This window comes from Zalophus californianus, chromosome 7, assembly GCF_009762305.2.
Source record: "Zalophus californianus isolate mZalCal1 chromosome 7, mZalCal1.pri.v2, whole genome shotgun sequence".
Classification (NCBI taxonomy): Eukaryota; Metazoa; Chordata; class Mammalia; order Carnivora; family Otariidae; genus Zalophus; species Zalophus californianus.
Genome location: NC_045601.1, coordinates 94,794,337 through 94,811,816, shown reverse-complemented (window position 1 = coordinate 94,811,816; position 17,480 = coordinate 94,794,337). Strand labels below are relative to the sequence as shown.

Genomic DNA, 17,480 nt, shown 5'->3' with positions numbered 1-17,480 from the left:
CATGGGTGTTCTCATGGCTGTGTTTATGTTTAATTTCACATCCTACAAGTACTATCTTGGGAATTAATGAAATGTTTTCTGCTAGCAAAAAATAAAGACGGGATGATAACTACATGGTGAATTTTCTACTATTAGGAACTAAGAGGTGTATTTAATGCATTACCAAGTTCACAACATCCTTTATGAATTTGTTAATTAGCAGGTAATATAAACATTGAATCATCTGTTTGTGGATGTTGTAACAGAATATTGGCCTGAAGTCTACTGAAAAGTAGTCATTCTAAAAGAGGTTCGGGGCACCTGGGTGGCTCAGTTGGTTAAGCGACTTCCTTCAGCTCAGGTCATGATCCTGGAGTCCTAGGATCGAGTCCCGCATCGGGCTCCCTGCTCAGCGGGGAGTCTGCTTCTCCCTCTGACCCTCCTATCTCTCATGCTCTCTGTCTCTCATTCTCTCTCTCTCTCAAATAAATAAATAAAATCTTTTAAAAAAATAAAATAAAATAAAATAAAATAAAAAATAAAAGAGGTTTGATATGTCCCTGCTGGTCAGTCTTGAAAGAATTGTGTGTTTTTGAAGAAACTTGAGATTTGCTCTATAACAAAGATTTTAGTACAGGTAGGGATATTACAAAAACAACGTTTTTATAAACGAATTTTCTCCAATTTTCTTATTGTGGTAAAAACACATAACATAAAATTTACCATCTTAACCATTTTAAGGTGTAAAATTCGGAGGCATTAAGTGTATTCACATTGTTGTGCGACCATCACCACCATCCATCTCCAGAACCCTTTCATCTTGCAAAACCAAAACTCTATACCCATTAAACAATAACTCCCTATTCCCTTCCCTCCACTCCTGGGGTTATCCTCAACCCCAGTGACCTAGGAGTCTGGCGTCTGTCACCATCACTAAATGATACTTAACAAGTCCCTATCAGTTAAATCTGGCAAAATTCAACTTTATCAAATAATAACAATTTGCTGTAGGATCTTACCTGCTGTATATTATGTCTCTCAAGTACTGTTCTTAATTTATTAGTAGTAATATGCAGTGAAGTAAGGCACTGAAGAGAAAGAAGTTAAAGCAGCTGGCTTACTCTGCAGGAAAAGAAATGAAGATGAACAAAAAGAAAGCAGATGATACGGTTTAAACTCCATTTAAGTATGATAACTGAGCCCCCATGGGGTTCAGCAAACTACTGCTCATCTGCCTGCCACCTGTTTTTATGCAGCCTGCAAACTAAGAATGTTCTTTACATTTTTAAATAGTCGAAAAAAATCAATATAAGAACAACATGCCATGATAAGTGAAAATTTTGTAAAATTAAAGTTTCAATGATCATAAATAGTTTTACTGGAACGTACCCACACTTAGGTTTTTGCATCTTCTTATGGCTGCTTTTATGCTATGAGGGCAGAGTTGAGTAGTTATGACAGAAACCGTATGAGGCAATCTTATCACTTTGTATTGCTCCTCAGGGCCCCACAAATCACAGTAATGCAGTTACAATAATTTCACAAGTGTTTCAGTGTCATGCATATTGTCACACTGTGGCATTTTATTTTATTTTTTTATTACTGGTGCATGCCAATCATGTCAAAAAACAAAAAAAAAGTGAAAACTGTATTTCATGCTTTTAAAGCCATAGGCTTATTTTGTTATCAAATCACGTGGAAAAGCCTTGTGTTTATGATCCGGTGACACCATAAATGTGCTAAAAGAACATGATATGTGTCAATATTACCAAACTAAGCACTCATCACGATATTTCCAATTCACAGGACAGCAACTGTGAAAAAAAATAATAATAATAGAAAATGCAAAATGAAATATCTCATCCCAGTAGAATTTCTTCACAAAAATAAGAAATGGGGGTGCCTGGCCAGCTCAGTCAGTGGAGCATGCAACTCTTGATCTTGGGGTCATGAGTTCAGGCCCCACATTGGGCGCAGAGCTTACAAACAAATGAAACAAAATGAAATGAAATGAAAGTGAGTATTCATCTGAAATAAGTTTCTGAGTGGTTCATTTGTTAGCCACGCAAGGAAAATCATTAACAGATAGTGAGTTAATTAAACCATGCTTGATTGCAGTAGCTAAAGACATGGACCTGGAAAAAAAATAAACTTACTTAAGATCATTAGGCTTTCAGCAAAAGCAGTTGCTCAAAGAACTGAGAACATCAGGAACAACATAATAATCAATTTAAAAACAAGGCAAATGACTTTGGGTTTTCCTTGGTGCTTGATGAGTCAACAGATGCTACTGATACCGTTCAGTTGTTCTTGTTTTTTGGGGAGTAATTGCTGAGTTTAGAGTGACTGACCAATTCGCCTCTATAAATAGTCTTTGTGAAACAACTATAGGAGACAGTATTTTCAAAGGAGTTGAGAAAACAATGGTTCAATACAAACTGAAGTGGAATCTACTGAGATGTGTTACAACCAATGGTGGTAAAAATGTGTGTGGAGCAGAAAAGGGTTTAGTCGGACAAATTTACAAAACTTGTGAAAATATAAGGTGTTTAAAGCCTACTGTTATTCATTCTATTATTTATCAGCAGGTACTTTGCAGAAAACATTTGAACTTACTACATCTTTTTTTAAATAGCTTTATTGAACTATTATGCACATACCATGCAATTCACCCATTTGAAGTGTACAATTCAATATTTTTTGTATATTCATAGAGTTGTGCAACCATCACCACAATCCACTTTTTAAGAAACATTTTTGTTCTCTCTAAATGAAAGGACATTCTTATATGCATTAGCAATCATACGTCCTCCCCACCCCCATCCCCACAATCTCTTACCCCTAAGAACACACCAATCTATTTTCTGTCTCTATAAATTTTCTGTCTCTATTTTTGACATTTCATATAAATGGAATCACATAATGTGTGATCTTTTGTGACTGGTGTCTTCCACTTAGCATGTTTTGGTGCATGTTTTAACATGTTTTAACATGTACCAGAACTTTATTTCTCATTGCTGAATGATATTTCACTCTAAGGATGCTACATTTTATTTATCTCTTCATGAATTAATAGACATTTGGGATTTTCTATTTTTTAGCTATTATGAATAATATAACTATGCACATTTGTCTACAAATTTTTGCATGGATATATGTTTTCATTTCTCTTGGATATATACTTAGGAGTAGAATTGATGTGTTACAGGATGATTCAATGTTTAACTTTTGGGGGAACTGCCAAACTGTTTTCCAAAATGCCTGCACCATTTTAAAATCCCACCAGCAATGTATAAGGGTTCCAATGTCCTCGCATCTTTACCAACACTTGTTTTTTTCTGTCTTTTTGGATGATAACCATCTTGGTGTGTATGAAGTGACATCTCATCACAGTTTTTATGTGCATATCTGTAATGATTAATGATATTAAGCATCTTTTCATGTGATTATTGGCTATTTGTGTATCTTCTTTGAAATAATGCCTGTTTAAATCCTTTGTCCATTTAAAAAACTGGGCTGTCTTTTTATTATTGCATTGTAAGAGTTCTTTATATATCCTGTATACAAGCCCCTTATGAGATCTATTTTCAAATATTTTCTTCCATTGTGTGGGTTGCCTTTTTTACTTTCTTGATAGTCTAACTTGTGAATAACACTTTTGTTGTCATATTTATAAAATCATTGCCTAACCCAAGATCATAAATTTTACTCCTATGTTTGCTTCTAAGAGTTTATAGTTTTAGTTCTTATATTTAGGTCTATGATCTAAGTGTAAATTTTGAATTAATTTGTGCATATACTGTGAAGTAGGATTCGCTCTTTTGCATATGAATATTCAGTTGTTCCAGCACCATTTGCTGCAAAGACTCTTCTTTCCTCACTTACTTGTCTTTGCAACCTTGTCAAAAATCAATTTATCATAAATGTAAAGGCTTATTTCTGGACTCTCAATTCTATTCTAATGATTTATATGTCTATCCTTATGCCAGTACCACACTGTTTTGCTTACTGTAGGTTTGTAGTAAGATTTAAAATTGGGAATTGTGAGTATTCCAAATTCCTTCTTTTTCAAGATTGTTTTGGCCATTGTCAATCTCTTGCATTTCCATATAAATTTTAAGATCACCTTGCAATTTCTGTAATTCAGTAATTCAGTAATGAACCAATAGTGCCAATGGTGAACTTCCTTCTTGTGGATTTGACCATCATCACTTCCATGAATTTTTTCAGAAATAGAAGTTGAGTATTCTGACTTGCCCTGCTATACAACATTTCCATAACTTAGCAGTGGTGAAGTTTCACTGCAAATGTGTGAGCTCAGGGCCAAGACTGAAATTTTTGGTAATGAGAACTGCCCTCAACCACTCCTATGGAATGCTGAGTGGCTTTTGGAACACTGAATGGCTAATGGAAATTACCTTTTATAACAGACTTGATAATGTTTCTTAATGAATTCATTAACAAACTACAAGACAAAATTACAAGACAAAACAAATACTTATATGCAAAAATTACACCGAGGTAAAGTCATTTCAATAACAACTAATATGTCACTCATAAGTAATGTCTCAGGCTGCTTTATATACTTCCCCTGATGCCAAAAGTTGTAACAAGAATTGAGATGTTTATCTCTAGTCAAATGTGCACCAGATATACCCCAGTTCAAACTACAGTTCTAGTATTGTGTTTCAGACTTTAATGCAAATACAAAGAAAATTTCCCTATTCCAAAATACATTTAAGGGGAACTGCATGTCTTAGTGCATTAAGCATCCCACTCTTGGTTTCAGCTCAGGTCATGATCTCATGGGTCATGAGGTCGAGCCCAGCATCCTCCTGGGCTCTGCACCCTGCGGGGAGTCTGCTTAAAGATTCTCTCCTTCTGCCCCTTCCCCCCCATCTAAAATAAATAAATAAATCTAAAAAAATACATTTAACTGGGCAATGAGGAGCTTCTATCTAACCTTTAATTGGAAGTAATTAATTGCAGCAATGGAATGGCACACTAAAACGGCAAATATCAAACAAATTTAATAGAATTCTATAAAAGTCTACTAAGAGGTGAATATTCTCAATTAAAATTATTAACTTATATTGGGAGGTATGAACTTCTTTGGTGATAATTGTACAATATTGTGAATGTACTAAAAAACCAGTGAACATATACTTAAAATGGTTAAAATGGTGAATTTTATGTTTTGTGAGTTTTATCTCAATTAAGAAAATTATAAACTCATGGATTAATATCAATATATGGCAATACCTGTTGGTGTGAAAGACATTTTCAAATATGGAATACATAAAATCTCATCACAGGTCAGTATTAACAAATGAATACTTGGAAATGTATTTTGACAGTGGGGAAAACATTGAACCCCAGTTGAACAAGATGTTATTTTTTTTTAATTCTATTCTCATTAGTAGAACTGTCTTACAAAAAGTTGTATTCAATTATTAAGAGTATATTTTCAATTTTATGAATAAAATTTTGTAAAAACTTATTTTCTTTTTTGCTATATAAGAATTACATAATATCCTCAATTTTGCCTCTTGACCTGCAAAGCCTAAAATGTTTACTATGTGACCTTTATAGAAATTGTTTGTTGACCTTGCTCTGGGTAAATGGATTAATGATATTTGCTAGGAATGAAATTTTTATCTATGGAATGTTCTTAATTATATATCCCTGATTTAGGATTGCTTAGGCAAACATACTTAAAACCTATGGGTTTATAACTTCCTAGAAAAGGTCATGCAAGCTATACAACTTTGAGGTATAAAATGGAGATGTGTTACAACTTATACACTCCCCACTGTGTAAGGTGACCCTCAAACCTCATTTAGAGGCCTCACTTATTCTAGACCACAGAGTACCTATGTGATCTGAGAAGGAAGGACCTACAAAGCCAGCAGGATGCCCTAAACCTCTCCCTACTTGACATGTGCCTCTTGATTGCTTGTATCATTAAAATTTTTAATAAAGCTTGATGCTAAGTAAAATCGCTGATATTTGTGAGTCAGATATGACAGTTCAATTCCATGTATGAGATGAAATATTATTCATATATTTTAAAACCCAGGGACGCCTGGGTGGCTCAGTCGGTTAAGCGTCCGCCTTCGACTCAAGTCATGATCTCAGGGTCCTAGGATCGAGTCCCAGACTGGGCTCCCTGCTCAGCAGGGAGCCTTCTTCTCCCTCTCCCTCTGCTGCTCCCCCTGCTTGTGCTTTCTCATGCTCTCTCTCTTCTGTCAAATAAATAAATCTTTAAAAATAAATAAATAAAACCCAAAGTAAGTTTTTAAAGAGTCACAACAAGCAATTTTGGCAAGACAATTCCAAATATTATTTCATGTTTGGAGTAAAGAATGATGACTTTCTCTTAAAGTAGGTAAAAGTGCCATATTTTCTAAAAGAATTATTTAGTATACTTTGGTAAGGTGCATACGTTACCTTCTACTCAATAGTCTACATATATCTTGAAGTCCCTTTAAGTTCAGCCCCTTCTGTATTTAAAGATATTTGTAATTAAATATCTCTTCATAGAAACAAACCAATATATGCGAGTAATAAGGATGCTAAAACCAAATGTACTACACCATCTGTGCATAACAAAAATTAAATTTGATCATTTCAACCCTGTTCTACCTAAGAATTATCATCTGCTTTTCAAGTTTTGAAAAATGATTATCCCTTAAAAATTTTTTATGAAATGTATCTTTGCCTTTGAGGTAATTTTTCTTCCATTCTTTATGGTAAATTCTTAAATTTACACCAAGAAAAATCTTCCACCTCAAAACTATAGAGTTTTCAGAAAAAACAAAACAAACTTCCAAGCAATTTTTATTGATCTCCCTTGGAATATTTTGATCCTGATGAGATCTACTATTATTAATGCCTTTTATAACTTTGGTCCTGTGAAATACTGTCTGCATAAATTTATAATGTTTCTATGTTGGTTTTTAGACTCCTTATAACTGACTGACAAGAAAAAACTTGTGAAGATGAAAAATTTTTCACACTATTTCATTTTATGAGTGACAACTCGTTGCATATCAGGCACATCATGGAAACAAGACACCCTCATGATGATGATGAAATTGAAAGATATTGAATCAGATGAGGACATTGGGTGGCTCAGTCGTTAAGCGTCTGCCTTCGGCTCAGGTCATGATCCCAGGGTCCTGGGATGGAGCCCCGCATCGGGTTCCCTGCTCCGCGGGAAGCCTGCTTCTCCCTCTCCCACTCCCCCTGCTTGTGTTCCCTCTCTCGCTCTCTCCGTCTGCTCGTGTCTCTCTCCGTCAAATAAATAAATAAAATCTTTAAAAAAAAAAAAGATACTGAACCAACCACAAAATTGGTCAGCAGGAGAAAGACAGAAAGCATTTAGTAAAAGTACTTTACTTGAGTGGCTACTGCCATTGTGAAACAAACATAGAGTTGTAAATACATTATGTATCTTTCTTTGTTTTTGTTTTTAAGGAAAAACATTAATTTTGGGGCTACGTCCAGAATAGCATCATCTACATGGGCATTCCCTCTTCCTACAGTCTCAGAGAATCTTTGATAACTACTTGAGAAAATGCAGAAGATCTTGCAAACAGATGACATTCCCAATACCCAAGCTCTTAGAAAAGGAAAGAGGAAAAGGACAGAGACAATGGACTCAGAGAAGGCAAATAGTGACGTGGATAAAGGACAGGTTGGTGTTCCGTTACCTCAGTATAATTTTATTTTCTAGCGCCAGCATAATTCCATAATCCTTTTCATAATTTTTTACTTAGGACTTTCCCTTCTTCTATTAAGTTATTGTTCCTTTTAATTCTTTGTTCAACCAAGGGAATCAAATTTCATGTTCTCTTTGTAATGTTGCACAAGTTGAGTTAGAAACATACTCAAAAGAAATTTTACCTGCTTCTATTCGAGTGTGGCCAATTATGCCATGGTTCAAACTTTCCCTCATAATCTGGGAAATGAAAGAGCAGCAAACTTGTCAGAAACTATTTCTCCTCTCAAAAAGTACTGAAGAAATTGAAATACCTTTTCTTTAAGATTCACTGTGTCTTTTCTTTTTTAACTCCAGTTTGTGGCCCATGTTCATCACTGGTTTTATCTGGGCTCCTTTCTTATGTTTATTGATTTATTCCTTTTTAATCTGAATTCCCCACTCCCAATGTCCTCTTATGCTTTGGACAACCCAATAATGTGTTTATTCTGTTTTCATTTTATTTGTATGTCTTTGTAATACATATATTTTTGTATGTCTTTGTAATACATGTAGTTTGTTATGTGCATGTATTCTTATTTAATTTTTTAAATACATACTATACATTCTCATGGTTTAAAATATTTTTTAATCTTCTGGGGACAGTGTCTAGAGGCATTCAGGATGGTCCGGCATTTGACACACTATCATAGGGTATCGACAATACACCCCTACTTTCCCAAAACCCTGGTAATGGAACTGTTTATCTTTATACCAAGAAGATTGGGAAACTGGCAAAATTTGCTTGTGGAGTGTTCTCAGTCCATCTTTAAAGAGTTTGTGCTGTGAGACTTAAAGTTCTTACTTGGATCTAGGGGTGCCTGGGTGGCTCAATTGGTTAAATGTCTGACTCTTGATTTTGGCTTAGGTCGTGATCTCAGAGTCCTGAGATCAAGCCCGAGCTGGGCTCCTTCTTCAGTGAGGAGCCTGCTTGAGATTCTCTCTCCTTCTCCTTCTGCCCTCCCCCCACCCCAGCTCGCACATGTGCATGCTCTCTCTCTCAAGTAAATAAATAAATCTTTAAAGTTCTTACGAGGTTCTCTAAAATGAAAAAAAACATGTCAGCAGGGCCCATAGTGGTTCCATGTGTGCTAAATGTGTACATGACAGGATTAAGTGCACTTTATTGAGCAGCAAATGATTGTTAAAGTGTTGAAGGCACAAGAACAGAGTCAGAAAGCTAAATAAAAAATAAAGCTTTTCTGAATTAAAAAAAATCAGAAGGTATATATTTTAATATATATAAATATATATATTAATACATACTAATATATATATTTTTTAAGGTAAACAGTGAAAATTCTCCCTCACATCCCTGTCTCCCATCCACCCTGTTCCCACCTCCCACCCACCCACTATAGGTAACCACATTTATTGCTTTCTTGTTTATCCTTACAGTGTTTCTTTGTTCAAATAAAGCAAATATAAAAAATAGATATTTTTGTCCCCTCTTTTGCACAAAAAAGTAAATTACCGGATATGCTGCTTTGTATTTGCTTTTTGACTTAACATTTTTTTAAGATCTTTCTGCTAGTATATAAAGAACTTTCTCTTTTTTACAGCTCCATATTATTCCACTGTGTCTATGTACCAGTCTTTATTTAGCCAGTCTCCTATGATGGATACCGCTCGTTTCCAACCTTTTCCTTCTTACAGATCACACTGCATTGTACAACCTTATAGATACATCATTTAGTAGTACATTGGTATCATGATATATATTTCAACCTGTTTCTGATTTTTCAATCAGCTCTGTTTTTAACATCTACTTACTTGCTATTATATGTCTGATCCATTGTATCTAACTACTGCATAGCACCAGATTTTACTTATCCTTTTCTCCAATGATTAACACCTAAATTTCCTGTAGCATCTTGCTACTACAAACAATGAAAAAATAAATCTCCTCATACCTGTCTTTTTAAGAAACAATGTGAGTTTTTCTCTGGAATAAACACATAAGAGGGTGATTTACGGCTTATAAGTTATAGGTTTGTTTCTACTTCATTTGACTAGATATTATAAGACTGCTTTCCAGAATGTCTACATCAGTCCATATGCCCAGAAGCAGGGCATGAGGGGCTCCTATATTTGTATTTCCCTACCAACACTTAGCATTGATATTCATATTTCATTTTTTTGGCAATGACGGGAGAAAATGGCATCTTATTTCGATTTAATGGTGCAGGTTTGGGAGACCCAGTGGTTCCTTGAGGAGTAAAGTAGTCGCATGATCTTAGGCCAGTGTTGTGATTTCTTTAGCAATTTGTTTTCTTTAAAAAGTTTATAGCTTTCCAAACTACTTATTTCTATTTGGTTCCATGGCAAGTAACTAAGCCAGAGATCTTATCTGGTCATAAATTAGCCTGAAAACTCTCCTCTTTTTTTTTTTTAAGATTTTATTTATTTATTTGACAGAGACAGCTAGAGAGGGAATACAAGCAGCGGGAGTGGGAGAGGGAGAAGCAGGCTTCCCACTGAGCAGGGACCCCGATGTAGGACTCAATCCTAGGACCCCGGGATCATAACCTGAGCCGAAGGCAGACGCTTAACGACTGAGCCACCCAGGCGCCCCCCAAACTCTCCTCTATTATTATGGCATCTGCGCTCAGCCTCTTTTCTCTCCAACTTATGGCAGTTACCTGATGGCCATGTGAAACAATAAGCTTGAAGGTAACACACTGAAGTTGATGCTTACCATTGGGATGGAACTCAATGGATATCAAGAGAAGCTCTTGAGAAAGCCTTGAGATCACAGTCTTACCTCCTGCTATTTAGATGTAGAGGTAAATTGCTTTTCCACTGATTACCAGTAAATTTAGATTATAGGCTGCAATCTCAATAGGTGGAAGGAGAAAACCTTCCATCTCTGCAAACTGGCTGTCACTGACAAGAAATCATTGGTACACACCGTCCTTCTTTTTTCCAGGCTCAGTAAGCACATGATCTGCCTTCTAAGGTATTCCAGGTGACAGTTTTACCAAATATGTCACCAAGGTCGAACAAGAGTCAACAGCTTTTCAATATGTTATATCTCTGCTTTTTTGGCCCACCACCTGATCTCTAAGTAATTCAAACATATGTCAGGTTTTGGATATCTTGCTTCTGGATACCAAAATCTGCATTAGTTATGATGTGTGTTTCAAAGGCTATAACAAAGACCCCATTAGGTGATGGAGGTTTACTTCCCTTTCACATAACAGCAAGGGCAGTTGGGGTTTACTATGGCAGCTCCACAAGGTTGAGGATCTCTCCTATCTTGCTGGTCTACCTTACTTAACATGCAGCCTCTATCTCTGGGTCTAAACTGACTACTCAAGGGGTGCCTGGTGGCTCAGTTGATTAAGCATCTGCCTTCAGCTCAGGTCATGATCACAGGGTCCTGGGATCGAGTTCCACATCAGACTCCCTCCGCAGTGGGGAGTCTGCTTCTCCCTCTCCCTCTACTCCTCCCCTTTGCTCATGCTCTCTCTCTCTCAAATAAATAAATAAAATCTTCTTTTAAAAAAATCCCTTTACATTCAAAGTAATTATTTGTAGATATGTATTTATTGACATTTTGTTATTTGTTTTGTGGTTGTTTCTATAGATTTTCTCTGATCCTTTCTTCTCTTGCTCTCTTTCATGGTTTGTTGGCCTGATACACTTGGATTCCTTTCTCTTTATTCTTTGCATATCTTCCTGGTTTTTGACTTGTGGTTACCATTAGGTTTGCACATAACACCTTCTGCATGGAACAGTCTATATTAGGTTGATGATTGCTTAATTTTGAAGCCATTCTTTACACTTCTCACCTCATTTTAGGTATATGGTGTCATATTCTACATCCTTTCATTTTATGAATACCCATGACTGGTTTATACAAAAATACTTACTTATACTGCTTTTGTATTTTTTACTTTTCATACTCTCATTTATGGTCTTTCCTTTCCATTCAAAGAGTCCTCTTTAATGTTTCTTGTAGGGCTGCTTTAGTGGTCATGAATTCCTTTATTTTTTGTTTTTCTGAGAAACTCTTAATCTTTCCTTCTATTCTGAATGATAGCCTTGCTGGATAGTCTTGGCTGCAGATTTTTCCCTTTCAGCACTTTGAATATATCATGCTGCTACCTTCTGGCCTGCAAAGTTTCTGCTGAAAAATCCACTGACAATGGATTTTCATTGTCATTATGGAGTTTCCCTTGTATGTAACTGTCTTCTATTCTCTTGCTGCTTTGAAATATTTTTCTTTATCATTACTTTTTGTCATTTTAATTACTGCGTGTCTTGGTGTGGACTTCCTTGGGTTGAATTGGGGGGGGAGATCTCTGTGCCTCCTGGACATGGATATCTGTTTCCTTCCCCAGATTAGGGAAGTTTTCAGCTATTATTTCCTCTTATAAATTTTCTGCCCCCTTTTATCTCTCTTCTTCTTCTGAGATCCCTATAATGAAAATGTTATTATGCTTGATGGAGTCACTGATTTCCCTATGATTATTCTCAATTTGCATAATTCTCTTTCCTCTCCTTAGCTCAGCTTGGTTACTTTCCATTACTCTGCCTTCCAGATCATTAATTAATTCCTCTGCTTTACCTAGTCTGCTATTTATTCCATCAAGTGTATTTCTTTTAAAGATTTTATTTATTTATTCATGAGAGACAGAGAGAGAGAGAGAGAGAGAGAGGCAAAGGGAGAAGCAGGCTCCCAAGGAGCAGGGAGCCCAATGTGGGACTCGATCCCAGGACCCTGGGATCATGACCTGAGCCGAAGGCAGACGCTTAACCATCTGAGCCACCCAGGCGCCCTCAAGTGTATTTTCTTAAGATTTTTTTATTTATTTGAGAGAGAGAGAGCACACAAGCAGGGGAAGGGGCAGAAGGAGAGGGAAAAGCAGACTCCCTGCTGAATAGGAACCCAGACATGGGGCTTGATCCCAGGACCCTGGAATTATGACCTGAGCCAAAGGCAGACACTTAACCAACTGAGCCACCCAGGTGCCCCAACCATCAAGTGTATTTTAAATTTCATTTATTGTGTTCTTGATCTCTGATTGGTTCTTTTTTTATCTCTGTGTTAAAGGTCTCACTGATGTCCTCCACTCTTTTCTCAAGTCCAGTGAGTATCTTTATGATCATTACTGTAAAATATCTATCAGGCATATTACTTATATCTGTTTTGCTTAGGTCTCTTGCTATGATTTGGTCTGCTCTTTCATTTGGGACATATTCCTCTCTGTCTCTTCATTCTGTCTAACTCTCTGTGTCTCTTTCTCTGTGTTAGGAAAGTCAGCTACTTCTCTTGCTGTTAACAATCACAGCCTTATGAAGAAGAGGTCTTGTAGTGCCCTGCTATGCAGTGTCCCCTGTTCCCCAGGGCCTAGCACCTCAGGGAGTATCTCTTATGTGTGTTGCTTATGCTCTGCTAGTGAGTCTTGGCCTCTTCTTCCTTCAAGCCCGTTGTCTGCAGAGGCTCTCTTTGCCAGCAGGGTTGGGGCCCAATGCCATCTTCTACAAGGTTCTGGCATTGTGTGGACTCACTGTCTACACACTAAACTATTTCTATTTCACCAGTTTCCTCAGCACTTACCTGTCTCCTGAACAGGACACAGGGACTATTTGGATTCTCTAGCTGCTTTTCAAGAACTCTGGAAAGTCTGGCTACTTTCTCTTATCCAGCTATCTAGATACTAATTTTAGCCATTTCTGATTTATGATCCAGAGAGGCCCCATATTGCCCTGATGTTAATGCTGGACATGGGACCTCTTTAAGGAGTTGGGGTTTTTGTTTTTTAAAGAATTTATTTATTTATCAGAAAGAGAGAGCGGGCACAAGCAGGGGAAGTGGCAGACAGAGGGAGAAACAGGCTCCCTGCTGAGCAAGGAGCCCGATACAGGACTCAATCCCAGGACCCTGGGATCATGACCTGAGCCAAAGGCAGAGCTTAACTGACTAAGCCACCCAGGTGTCCCTCTTTAGGGAGTTTTTAATGCACTGAGAAGCAAGGAGCCAAGGCCCTGTTGTTCTAGAATTGCTCTTCATTTATCTGGATGTTTCTATCATATACCCTTGCCCCTGCCCATCTCCTTTCCCCCCGAATAGTGGGGTCAGGAAGAGCAAAGACACTTGAATCTGATTTCCTGCCCTCCCAGCTCCTTATTTTCCAGACTTCTCCTGGCACCAGAATGTCTCTTTCCTTCCTATGCAACAGAAACTTCCTTTATGTCATAACATTATCTCTTCTACTCTAAAGTTTATTTTTAAAAAAACTTTATACTCCAGGGCTGCCTGCGAGGCTCAGTAGGTTAAGCGTATGCCTTTGGCTTCGGTCATGATCTTGGGGTCCTGGAATCAAGCCCTGGATCGGACTCCCTGCTCAACAGGGAGTGTGCTCCTCCCTCTCCCTCTGCCCCTCCCCCCCACTTGTGCTCTCTCTCTCTCTCTCTCAAATGGATAAATACAATTTTTTAAAAAAATAAATAAAATAAAAATAAAAAATAAAAACTTTATACTCCAGCCTTTGGATCTTTATAAATTCCATTTTTACTCTGATTTTACATATATATACATATATATACACATATATTTATGTATACACACACACACACACAAGCTTAGTAATTTGAGTAAATCCTTTTCTGTCTCAACACAGCCTGGGTTTCACAACCCAAATGCATGTTTTCAGACTATTGTCTTGCTATTGACCTTAAAAATTATTTCTAAAACTAAAAGGAAAGCATGAATGCTTTGTTCTAGGTGAATCTTCTCTCTCTTTTCTCTGATGCAATAAACCCCAGATTTCTCAGTCTCAACAGAGATGCTGTGAGGGAAAAGTTAGGGCAGAAATGGAGGGTGGGGATGAGTTACAAAGATCTGAATGGCAGTCTGGTTGATTCTTCCCTGTTTTACCATTTTTCTACTTCATATTCTTCACTGAAGTTAGACAGAATCCTGATTTCTGCTATGTGACAGATGTGTGCATGAAACTTTGATGTCTTCCCTTTTCTGAGCTCCCCTGGAGGGGGTAAGACAAAGCTGAGGCTAGTTCACTAGGTAAGACAACTCTTCATCCAGAGCAGGAAATTCCTGGGAGATGAGGGATTCATAGGTCTGATTAAGTCCCTTCAGCATACAGAACATGGGGTAAACCATTAAAGTCACTTTGAAGCTTCTTTTGTTGTGCCTGCCTTGTATTTTAGAGAGACCCATATTCAGGAAATGCCTTTCTGCCTGGTGAGAGCTCCAGTGAGGATGAAGAGCCTTTAGCAGAATTGTCAAAGGAGGAATTGTGCATGAAAATAAAAAGCCTGAAACAAAAACTAACAAACACCCGGAAAGAAAACAGCCGACTTCGACAGTCTTTGGTCATGCTTCAAGGTAAACTTAGAGAAAATTGACAGTTTTAGATAAAAGGAAAAATATATGATGAGTGAAAATCATTGCAAATCAGTACTTAGAGAAAAAAAATCAAAAATCACATTTTAAGAAAATCTGTGATTACATAAACACAGAAGCACTCTTCTTGAAGCCTTTAGTTTATGGCTTAGAGAATTTTTGATTATTCCTACAAAATACCAAATGTTGTATTCATTTAATAACATTCAGTGGATATTTACTGAGCATTTATTAGGGGCTACTCACTGTGGTAGGTCCCAGAGAGAAAAGATTAGTAAGACAGAACAAATATGTTATCATGTTCATGATGTGCTATCTCATTCCCCTCTGTTAGGGAAAGCACTAGAAAATGAGACCTGTTATGATGCATTATAGAACCACTGGAATTAAAGATCCTATATATTGAAGTGTAGTTTTGGAGTTCGGAAGAGTAGTCTGGGAAAAAAAATCACATTACACTGAAGACTAGTAAAGAAGAAAGATCAGTTTATGCAAATTAAAAACCACTTGGTATAATGTCTTTTTTAGGATCCTATATTGTATTTAAGTGTTTATTTTTCAAAAATTGTGTTTTCCATTTGCAGTTAAGCATCATGCACTATTTTGTGCTGCTGAATATTTGGCAAACATGTCTTGTGTTGGGCAGCGTTCTGTTTAAAACAGTAAATACACAGACCATTTTGAAAATAAATCCCTCTGGCTGCTGTGCACAAAATGAGTACAAATAACACAAGAAAGAAATCGGGGAAGGGCCACTCTCCAACAGTATTGCAGTCATCCAGACTAACACGATGACAGCCTAGCCCAGGGTAATGGCTATGGAAGTAAAGAGGACAGTTCCACATAAATGTGAAGGCAGAAATGATAGGAGACAGAGCATGGTGATGAGCTAGATTTCCATTTCGTGGTAATGACTCACATGCTTTCCTAAGAATATTTATCACATTGAAGACTTCATAGTTTTAAGTAGAAACAGCTACAGCTAAAATATGTTTATTCCAACATCAAGCCATTATCTCTATTTTTTTTCAACTTTATTGAATTTTTATAACCAGTTTTTTTTTTCTGGTGAGGTTTTTGTGATTTCAAAGAACAGATCATTCTCATTTTCATATAATCTGTTCCAGGACTTAGAGTAAGATGAAAATCTAGTTTATAAAGTTAGCATAAATTGCTGGTTAAAAGTATTGATTTTTGAGTTACAGGCCTTGGTTTGAATCCCAACTCTACTTACTGGCTATATAGCTGTGGCCATGTCACGTTACTGGGCCCCCAGCCCCAACTTGAATCTTTCCAACTACAAAATGGGAGTCAGGGGGCAACTTATCATGTCCTTGTTGCTGTAAAGATTAGAAGAGATCACTGGAAGAAATGCTTCACCCAAAGCACATGATAGGTGCTCAGTAATGATACTTATTATTGTTATTGTTTCTGCTTTTATCAACACCAGAACCTGACACATAAAAGCCCAAAAAGAAAATTATTACACTGATTTTTGTTAGACATTTAGGTGAGAAGATTCTAAGTGTGAGTAGCAAATGAGTTTCAATGGTATATGAAAAGAATCACTATGACAAGCTTCTTCTCCCTCCCACACTCCCAATTGCCATTTCATTTTTTTCTTTCTGCCAACTTCTCACACCTCCTCCCATATCCTCACTCTCAATTGATGACTTTGCTTCTGACTTCATTGAGAAATTGGAGGATATGAAAGAGACTATCATCTCCCCTGCACCCACGCTTTATTGTTTTGTATTTTTGTTTTTTAAGTAAGCTCTATGCCCAACTTGGGATTTGAACTCACGACCTCAACATCAAGAATCGCATGCTCTACCAACTGAGCCAGCCAGGTGCCTAACCCTGCACCCATGCTTTATGCTTCACTCTCTCCTGACATTCATGATGACCTATCCTCTCATCTAGCCAAAGGCAGTATCTCAACCTATGCATCAGATGCCATCCTCTTTCACCTAACTAAGGACATATCTCCAGAGCTTCTGCTGGCTCTAACACAAGATAAAGTTTTCCTTCTCTAATGAATCATTCCCATTAGCATAAGACTTAGTATTATTTCTCGCATTTAAAAAACAAGACCAAACCCCTTTCAGGCTATTTGTTTCTCCACCTTCCACCCTATTTCTCTCCTCCCCTTTATAGGAAAAACTCCCTAAATGACTTGATGCTACACACTGTGTTCAATTTTTCCCCTTCTATTCTCTCTGGATCCACTTCAATTAGATCTGGATCTACTTCCTTATCGTTCTATCATAACTTCCTTTTTCTTGTTCACTAATAACCCCCATATATGAATTTACTGGTAACAAAGTACCACAAATTTCACAGCTTAAACAGCAGAAATGTGTTGTC

At 37.0% G+C, this 17,480-nt stretch overlaps 1 protein-coding gene across 3 annotated transcripts in view; it reads left to right on the top strand.

The window, feature by feature from the left end:
- BEND6 (BEN domain containing 6) overlaps positions 1 to 17,480 on the top strand; it is a 48,061-nt gene that overhangs the window by 10,592 nt on the left and 19,989 nt on the right. Inside the window, exons 2-4 of one of the 3 annotated variants that reach the window (XM_027602654.2) lie at positions 7,459 to 7,678; positions 12,801 to 12,836; positions 14,918 to 15,095. In XM_027602654.2, coding sequence (XP_027458455.1) covers positions 7,559 to 7,678; positions 12,801 to 12,836; positions 14,918 to 15,095 — 334 coding nt within the window. In that variant the 5' untranslated portion in view covers positions 7,459 to 7,558. The remainder of the gene's footprint in view (positions 1 to 7,458; positions 7,679 to 12,800; positions 12,837 to 14,917; positions 15,096 to 17,480) is intronic. The other 2 variants (XM_027602656.2, XM_027602655.2) reach the window with 2 other exon arrangements.